General features: G+C 39.6%; 1 protein-coding gene across 2 annotated transcripts; it reads right to left on the minus strand.

The window, feature by feature from the left end:
* Positions 1–126: 126 nt before the first annotated feature.
* Positions 127–1,633, minus strand: LOC117627237 (RING-H2 finger protein ATL79). Of its 2 annotated transcripts, none has more exons than XM_034359212.1 (2): positions 746–1,633; positions 127–486 (listed from the first exon to the last, which is right to left on the minus strand). In XM_034359212.1, exon 1 carries the CDS (start codon positions 1,446–1,448, stop codon positions 768–770), a length of 681 nt encoding a protein of 226 aa, XP_034215103.1. In that variant the 5' UTR covers positions 1,449–1,633; the 3' UTR covers positions 127–486; positions 746–767. The 2 variants fall into 2 exon arrangements, with proteins under 2 accessions (XP_034215103.1, XP_034215104.1); XM_034359213.1 differs by having other exon boundaries at positions 128–393.
* Positions 1,634–9,371: the final 7,738 nt, after the last annotated feature.

Raw genomic sequence — 9,371 nt, forward strand, 5'->3', positions numbered from 1 at the left:
TTATCAATATCGTACTTTTGGTTGGGAAATGAGTGAAATTGGCTGCATAAACTGCGTTTTGCGCGCCCCCCCCACCCCACCCCACCCCACCATATCAGCAAGCTGAATGTCATTCTTTCATATCTTACCTATGCATTGGGTCTTATCTTCAACCACCCAAAAAAAAGTAATTCGACATAACTTATAAGCACTGTGGGATGTTACGGTCAGTTGCGCACAAAGGGGCGTGCTTCGTGACTGACTGACCCAAAGGGACGTGCTTCGTGACTGACTGACCCGAGCAGCGTGCACGATTGATTCTAGCACTACGCTTCAGTTATGAAACTACGTTGCAAGTTCGCGGTGCGTTGGTACTTTTTGCAGAAAGAGACATTGGCTGGCAGTTCGAAACGGCTGGAAAGAGAAACGTTATATCAATCCACCCCCATAAGTTATACAGGCACACACTGAACTTCCTATCTGTTTGCATGGATCAGCATTCAGCAGCTGGCCAGTAAGACAAGAGGCCAAATGCATGTTCAGTAAAAGTCGAAAAAACCTGGACGGTTATTTTTACAGCTGCAGAAGCAGATAAGTAAAATGATCTACTTACTATATATGCTGGTTTTTCGATCTAGCTAAAACGGTTTTGATCATTTTTGCTTAGTGATTAATTAGTACCAAATTAATTAAATTAAGCTATTATGGCACCAATTAAATAACTGAAAAAACTTCCAACTCGAATTCGAAATTACTAGTTACATACATGTTGTGTACAGCGGCTAGCTCTATGGACCGCTTTCCTGCGCGGGAATTTGCTGGGAACTATTGTCCGTGGTGGGTTGTGGTGGCGATGGAGGCGGCGATTGAGGAAGGCACGTGCTGCGGCAGGTGGGACAAGAGGAGTGAGAAGACAGCCACTCCTGTATGCAGTGAGTATGGAAGCCATGTTTGCACCTCCCCAGCACTCTGATCCCTTCCCCCTCCACAAACTCCGACAAACAAATGGCGCACTCCGCCTCCGCCCCCGCCAGCCTCGCCTTCATCGCCGCCGAGTAGAACACTTCCGGCGCCCCCTCCAGGCACGAAACTCCCGCCACATTGCTCTTCTGCTGAGCTTGAACCAATTCTTGCTGGGTCTGCGGAAGATGACTGTTATCATCGTTGTCCCGTGGGCTGTTGTTGTCGTCGTCGCTCCCGCCGCCGCGGAGGAAGCAGCGGATGGCGGCGTTGAGGCCCAAAGCACAAATGAGGGCGGAGAGGAGGATGATTATGACCATGGCGGCGTTGGCCTCGAACTCTTTGGAGCCAGAGTAGGGCCACCAGCGGCAGGTGTGCGAAACGCATGTCGTTTGTCTGGTGGGGGGAGGGGAGGAGAGCGACGGAGTGAGGTGGACGAAGCCAAATTCAGCTACTTGGGATGCTGCTGATAGCTCCAGTGATCTTCTTGGCGGTGGTGGCGGTCTCATTTATGTTTGTTTTAATTTGCTCTGTTTTTCTGATGATCCAGCTTTCCTTTTGCAGAAAGGGGAATGTTTTATATTAATTCTGGGGTTTTTCTTTTACTGTTGTCTTTTTTTGGGTTCTTTGGATTCTGATATGAGGTTGTTGAATGATGATGGAGAGAGAGAGAGAGAGAGAGAGAGTGATTGCGTGAGTGTTGAGATTAGGATGATTTATAAGTCTTAAGGCAGGAAGAAATGCATACGTGTAGTTGAGGTTTTACATTATTTTGCCTGGTGGCTTTTGAAACAAATTTGTCTTTCACATGTGTGGGGCATACGATTCTCATTGTCTACCTTCTTCTGGGAGCTTCATTCACTCCAAACTATTAATTATACCTCACAAATGGTTAAGTAATAATAAAAATGGCAAATTTGAACCTGTTAAAACTACTTAATATCTCTTGCACTTGAAGTTATGTGTAGGAGTCTCGTCTCTTTCAATATCTTTTGTATAAAAAAGTACTTAATTTTGCTTAATACATATGATTTATATATGTGATTGCGCGAATTCGGATTTCTTTTTGAAACCCAACAAGAATTATAAGAATTTTACTCGTTTTATAAAAAAAAAGAAGGTAGAAAAAGTAAAATTCCGAACCATTATTAGGTTGACTATGAGTGTGGGTCTAGCATCTAGTACTTGATAGTTTTATCCTTACTTTAGTTGTTTGACATAGCATATGATATCTCGTTTCAAGAAGAATATAACACAACTTAAGCTAACAATATACTCGTGTTATGTTACACAAGTCTTTGATTTAATTACAATCTGCGACTAGGTTAGAGGGAAAGGAATGATTCTTTTTCCAAATACAAAGAATTAAGTCTCCTTAATTCCTACACTTATTTTGGTTTAGAACTTTAAACGTGAATCTTGAAAGATAAACAGAATTTGAAAACTGTAACCCTTAAAAAAAAAATAAGAAAAAGGGAAAATTCAAAATTTAATCAAATGAACAATTACCATTAAAGCAAAATCTAATTAAGTAAAAGATGGATATATTTGAGTGTGAGGGAAAGGAAGTGGAGAATGAGTCTTGTTTTAGGATCTGCTTTGTCACAGTGAAGTAAACAATTTATAAAAAAATTTAAATAAAAAAACAGTCATGAACATGCAATCTCATAGAGGCAGGAAGATTCATATCTATCCAAATGTACAGGGTTATAGGAGACATCCACAACCTAATCATTTTCTCAATTACAAATTGCATTCTTTCTCATGATTGCAAAGAAATTATGACACATATCAAGATGCCAAATTAAAATCCAATTTTGACACATATTTGAAACTTCTACTTCAATGCATAAAGTTTTAATTTACGGATTCTTAGTTTATCGATACTTTTTTCCTTTTTTTAGCTTAATATGAAAAAGAGTTTTAAGTTCAGATCTTTTCTTTTTCAAAGTAGATGGGATGGGAGTCATCAACACATGAATATTAAAATTGATTTCCACCATCAAGCAGCTTCATGTATATCTTCTGAACTCCTTTTTCCTTCTTATTTAACACATTAATTTTGGTAGTTTTTGTCTAAAATGATGATTTGATATAAGTCGACAAGCTTCTCTCAATGGAACTAGCCAGCCTTGATCCATTGGTAACAACAAAGGAAAAGAGAGGAATAAAAAAAGTAGAACAATGATTATATGGTAAAGTGGAGCCGCTGGGTTTAGCAGATATAAATAATTATATGAAGAAAGATCTGTAATTGGCTTTTCTGTAGCCCAAGATTAACAAAAATCTGTGTGCTTCTGCTTCTGCTGCAATGCGCAGTCGACCCCCGACCCCATTTGGCTTTTTTTTCAATGTAAAAAACATGAAAAGTTAAAAAGCATTGAATTATGTGGATATGCTGATAAGGGCAGGGAAGCTTTGTCTACAACTGAAACAAGGATTGTTTGCTTTTGGTAATTATTTGGGGAGAGAAAACAGAGGTTGGCTCTATTCTATTATATAATTTAGAGAGAGAGAGAGAGAATTTGACACTTCTAAAACCCCATCCCGTCCTTGTTTCCTTGATTGATTGCCAGATATTTAGAACAAATCAAAAAGATTACACGCCTGACTAAGAAAACTACTTACTATATTCCTTTCAAATTTATATTACACTTAATAAAGAAAACTGACTAGTTAACCAAACATTGGGAAGTATCACCAAATTATACTCTTAGTTTCATACTTAGACATTATAAGTTGTAACAACGTTTGGTGGCTTGGCATGGATCGACTATTTCAATTAAATTTGTTTAATCTTGATCGTTGTTTGATATATAATAAATGTTGAAACTAAACTTACCAAATTGAACAGTAGTCTAACAGGTTACGCCTTGCAATACAAGTATCGTCTAGAAGATCATGATTTATACATACAAGTCTCATCTAAAGAATTACAACTTATAAGAGCTAGCTTAAACTCAATTCTAATCATGTTTTGATCGAGCCACCAAACAAAGCCTAGATGACTAATATCCGTGATCAGTAGAAAATTCAAGATTACTTTTAAAATTATGAAAATTATTATTTTTAAAATCTCATAAATTGAAGATAGGGCCATAATAGTAAATGAAAATGGGTATGGTATGGGCTTTAGAAGGACGGTTGCATATTTTGGATCCACAAAGTCGGCTTATACAAGTTTTTTTTTTTTTTTTTTTTTTTTTAAAAAAAATACAAGAAATTACACCACCAGTAAAGCCAAGCTAGCCATTTTGGAAATGAGTCAAAACTGAGGTTGCCTGCATCGCAGGGCAACTCAAAAACAACAGCAATAAATAGTAGGGATTTGGGACACATGTCCATGGCCCCCTAAAATCAATGCGTTTGGTTGAGGCTGCTTTCAGCTTCAGCTCAGCCCACTTTCTGTGCAGACCTACCAACTTCAGCCGTATCTTTCATTTTTCTTGTCTTATTTATTTATTTTTAAACATGTGTTTTGTGTCCCCACTTCTGCTTGGTCGAATTTGGCGTTTGGACTAAGATGAAAACAGTGCTCATAATTATGATAAGAAACGGAAGGGGCTCAGAATACCAATCACCCATGCAAATGGCGGATGTATACAGTAACAGTGCCGTGGCCACCAAGATATTCAGGTGGTAACGATTGAGGAAAGTGATGGGTTATGTAAATATGTTGCAATCGGTCGGAGAAGGTTAAAAGACGGTTAAAGTTATGGGCCTTGAGATGAAAGGCACCAAACTGCTAGCATCAACAATGTATGGTGGGTCGAATGAAAACCACTATCCTTCTCATATTGTGACGTGTCTTTCCACCATGCTAGTTTGGTGAGTGCAATGTAAACATCTGTGCATGAACCGGGCTTATTGGGTTGCAATGAAAGTGAGATGGTTAGTTTTGTTCGTACTTATAAGGAGCCAAATAGTGTTCTAGTTCACGACTTGTGTTAGTTTTGCGAGTATAATGTGGACATCTATCTTAACAAGAAGAAGAGGATGAGATTTAGGGATTTCAAGAGAAGAAGGAAGAGAGCCCTGTAAACCTGTATTTCTGATTAGATTGTTAATGAAAAATGGTAAAAGCACAGCTTTAGTACAGTGCACATCTCCTAATATTACGCTAATAAACTTAACAAATACAGCTCTTTCAGTAACAGACTTAACAGAGAGCACGTGAGCTGCACATGATGACTTAACAATTTCTTAACTAAAACACATGGTTAACATTTTCCCTACCCAGCTGAACTCCTCAGCCTAAGATGAAGACAGTGTTGTAAGAAAATGGGACTGTGTAACCCCTTTGTAAAAACATCTGCTATTTGTTCTTCAGTAGGTATATACTGCACAATAAGATCCTTTCTTTGTACCTTCTCTCGCACAAAGTGGAAGTCTATATCCAAATGCTTAATTCGAGAATGGTATACTGGGTTTGAGCTTAAAGCCAGTGCTGATAAGTTGTCACAGTACATAGTAGGAGCATCTAGCAAAAACATCTTTAGATCCAAGAGAACCTGTCGAATCCATGACAAGTCAGCAGCTGTGTTTGCTAGGGCCCTGTATTCTGCCTCTGTTGAACTCCTAGACACAGAACCTTGCTTCTTGGACTGCCAGGAGATAGGATTACAACCCAAGAATACTACACAACCGGTTGTAGACCTTCTAGTATTGATATCCCCTGCCCAGTCTGCATCACTGTATGCACTAAGCTGCCAAGGACCCTTTGTAAAACTGATTCCATACTCTAATGTACCCTGAACATATCGAAGAATACGCTTCACCAAAAAATAGTGAACCTCAGTTGGATTATTCATATATTGACACACATGATTCACAGCATAAGCCAGATCAGGTCGTGTAAATGTTAGGTACTGTAGAGCACCTACGAGACTGCGAAACATAGTAGGATCAGCCAAGGGCTCACCGTCAGTCTGTAACACTTGAGTGTGTGGCTTACAAGGTGTTGCACAGGCTCTACATGAACTCATGCCTGCTTTATGTAGTAGATCCTTGGCATACTTAGTTTGACTCACGAATATGTCACCAGAGGAATTATAGGAAATCTGCAGACCTAAAAAATAAGTGAGTTGCCCCATATCTTTCATTTCAAACACCTCACTTAAGTTTGTAACCACTCTTTGAATCAACTGATCACTCGAACCTGTTATAATGATATCATCAACATATAAGAGTAGAATGATAATATCATTCCCAGTATGCTGCACAAACAGACTTGGATCTGAATGTGAAGATTTAAAACCAAGAGTAGGTAAGTAACCTGTGAATTTAGCATTCCATGCCCTTGGAGCCTGTTTAAGACCATACAAAGATTTTTTCAGTTTACATACAAACTGTGGATGAGTAGAATCTTCAAAGCCGGGAGGCTGTTTCATAAAAACTTCTTCTTCAAGATCGCCATGTAGGAAAGCGTTCTTGACATCAAGTTGTCGTAGTTTCCATTGATTCATAGCAGCTATGCTTAATACTAACCTCACTGTTGTGTGTCTAACAACAGGACTGAAGGTTTCCCCAAAGTCAAAACCAGGCTCTTGACTGAACCCCTGAGCAACAAGTCTGGCCTTATATCTACCCACTGAACCATCTGGATTTCTCTTTATTTTATAAACCCACTTACTGCCAATAATATTTTTATCACCTGGACTAGGAACCAAGATCCATGTGCCTTGCATATGAAGAGCATCAATCTCCTCTTTCATAGCCTGCCTCCACTCAGAAGAAAAAGAAGCCACCTTAAAACTAGAAGGCTCATCTAATTCCAGAATAGCATGAAGACAGCTAAAATAACCTTGATAATCTGGGAACTCTTTGTTCTGAACTATACCACTTTTGGCCCGAGTAATCATAGGATGATCATTGATAGGAAATAAAGAAACCGATGAGTCCACAGTACTAACAGAAGAAAAGGAAACATCGGAGACCTCAAACGAAAACATAACCTGTAATTGTTGTTCATTCAACACAGGTACAGAACCTGCAGAAGCCACTGGAATAACATCCAACGAAGCTAACTTGTAATTGTTGTTCATTCAACACAGGTACAGAACCTGCAGAAGCCACTGGAATAACATCCAACGAAGCTTGATGTTGGATACGAGATAAAGACCCAGGAGTAGATGAGATGGACTGAGACTGAGAAGTAGATACTTGTGTATCAGAGGCTAGAGACGATGGATCCTGAGAATTAAGAGAAGCTTGAGAAGGCCTTGAAGGCAAAGAAACAATGACAGGAGCTACTGATGCAGTATAAGAAAACTGAGAAGACTGCCTACATATGCCAGGGTTAATTTGCTTAAAAGGAAATACAGCTTCATCATGAAGAACATGCCTTGAGATTACACATTTTGCAGTAATTCGATGTAGCAAATAACTCCTTTGTAACCAGGTGAATATCCCAAGAACAAGCACTGAGTGGTTCGCGGTTGTAACTTATGCACATTATAATGTCTTAGATACGGATATACCGCAGTACCAAATATTCTCAAAGAAGCAAGATCAGGATGATGACCAAATAAATGAAAATAAGGAGATTGATGATGTAAAACAGAGCTGGGCATTCGATTTATAAGATACATAGCATGGGCAGTAGAATGAAACCAAAATTAACCTGGCAAGGCTGCTGTAGTTAACAGGGTAATGGATGTTTCAATAATATGCCTATTCTTCCGCTCTGCCAGTCCATTTTGCTGCGGAGTATACGGGCAAGACAAACGACGCACAATTCCCTTGGAAGCCAAAAAATATGTAAAAACCTTGCTAAGAAACTCACCACCACCATCACTCTGAAAACACTTAATAGCAGCATTGAATTGATTTTGTATCAAAGCATGAAACTGTAGGAATTTGGAGAAAACTTCTGATTTATTGAAAAAGGGATAAACCCACAAATATCCAGTACATTCATCAATGAAGGAAACAAAATATCTGTAACCTTCAACAGATTTGTAATGGGAAGGACCCCATACGTCACTATGAACGGTATGAAAAGGAATTTTAGACCTACTATGTCTAACAGGAAATGGAAGCCGATGCATCTTCCTTTGAAGACAAGCTGAACACAAGGGATTCAAATTGGAAGAATCATTTGCACATTGCAAACCAGAGGCTTTAAGCATTGATTGCACCACTTCATTCGTTGGATGGCCAAGTCTGTGATGCCAAATGGACGACTTAACATGTTGTCCAAGCAAAGCCACTTTCTTGGATAGGCAATGAGAGGATACAGCAAAGGGAATAGGATACAACCCGTTGTTACTCCGGCCTTTTAGAAGGATTGTCTTGGTGACTCGATCATGTATCACAAAACCAGAAGCATCAAAGCTGATAACACAATTATTATCTTTGCACAGACAAGAGATTAGCAGATAACTGTGGAACATGAAATACTGATGGTATTCTAAGAGAAGTAGAAGCACAGGCAATGGCAGTAGTACCAATGTGTTTAATTTTCAAACCTTCTCCATTACCAACAATCACTTGCTCTGTAGATTCACAAGGAGCAACATGAGTTAAGGAGGAAATATCAGACACCATGTGATGAGAAGCCCCACTATCTGCAATCCAGTCTTGATCAGGTATATAGGAAGTTTGGGCAGTCATAGCAGAAAGGTTAGAAGGAGGGGCTTGACCTTGATAGACATAGTTGGATCTATGGAAACAATCCAAGGCTCCATGACCCTTCTTACCACAGATTTGACATTCAATAACCTGAGATCCATGCCTAGAAGAGCTTGCCTCATGGCGAAAATAACAATTAGCAGCCGTGTGACCCCGTTTGCTGCATATCTGACATTCAGGAACAACTGCAGATTTCTGAGAAAAATTGGAACCAAATCGATTTCCTGAGAAAGATGAAGGAGAGGCTCTGCTTTGAAATCTGCCTCTCCCAGAACCAGAATGATTAGTGAAACCAGAAAAACCTTCACGCTGACTATTGGCGATACCATGATGCTGATGATCGTTAAAACGACTAAAACCACCATTGTTACCAAGAAAAGGTCTTGAACCAGAATTGCGATCCAATGAAGGCATAACAGAACGATCATAGGACCCCATATAGGCAACTGGTAAAGAAGATGGAGTAGGCAATAAACCCATACCAGAATTAAAAGGGCCCATAGCATTCACAGAAGCATATGACGAAGACGACAGAGGGACGAACATCGCAGAGTGAGGAACCAATCGAGCTTCTGCGGTTTGCTCTGCAGCCAGCAATTGAGCGCTAAAATCCTTCAAAGAAATTGGAGAATCCCGTGCAATCAAAACCGTCTTGATCATGTCATATTCCTGAGGGAGGCTATTAAGAGTAGCAATCATAAAGTCATCGTCAGACACCTTAACCCTAGCTTGAACTAATTGGTCACGGACCGTTTTCAGACGCAAGAGAAAGCGCTCGATCAAATCTCCAGCCTTCTAGG

Source organism: Prunus dulcis, chromosome 5 (genome assembly GCF_902201215.1).
Source record: "Prunus dulcis chromosome 5, ALMONDv2, whole genome shotgun sequence".
NCBI lineage: Eukaryota > Viridiplantae > Streptophyta > Magnoliopsida > Rosales > Rosaceae > Prunus > Prunus dulcis.

Bases quoted from the DNA above. Each gene is read 5' to 3' on its own strand.
- LOC117627237 (XM_034359212.1), bottom strand. From the start codon at position 1,448: ATGAGACCGCCACCACCGCCAAGAAGATCACTGGAGCTATCAGCAGCA.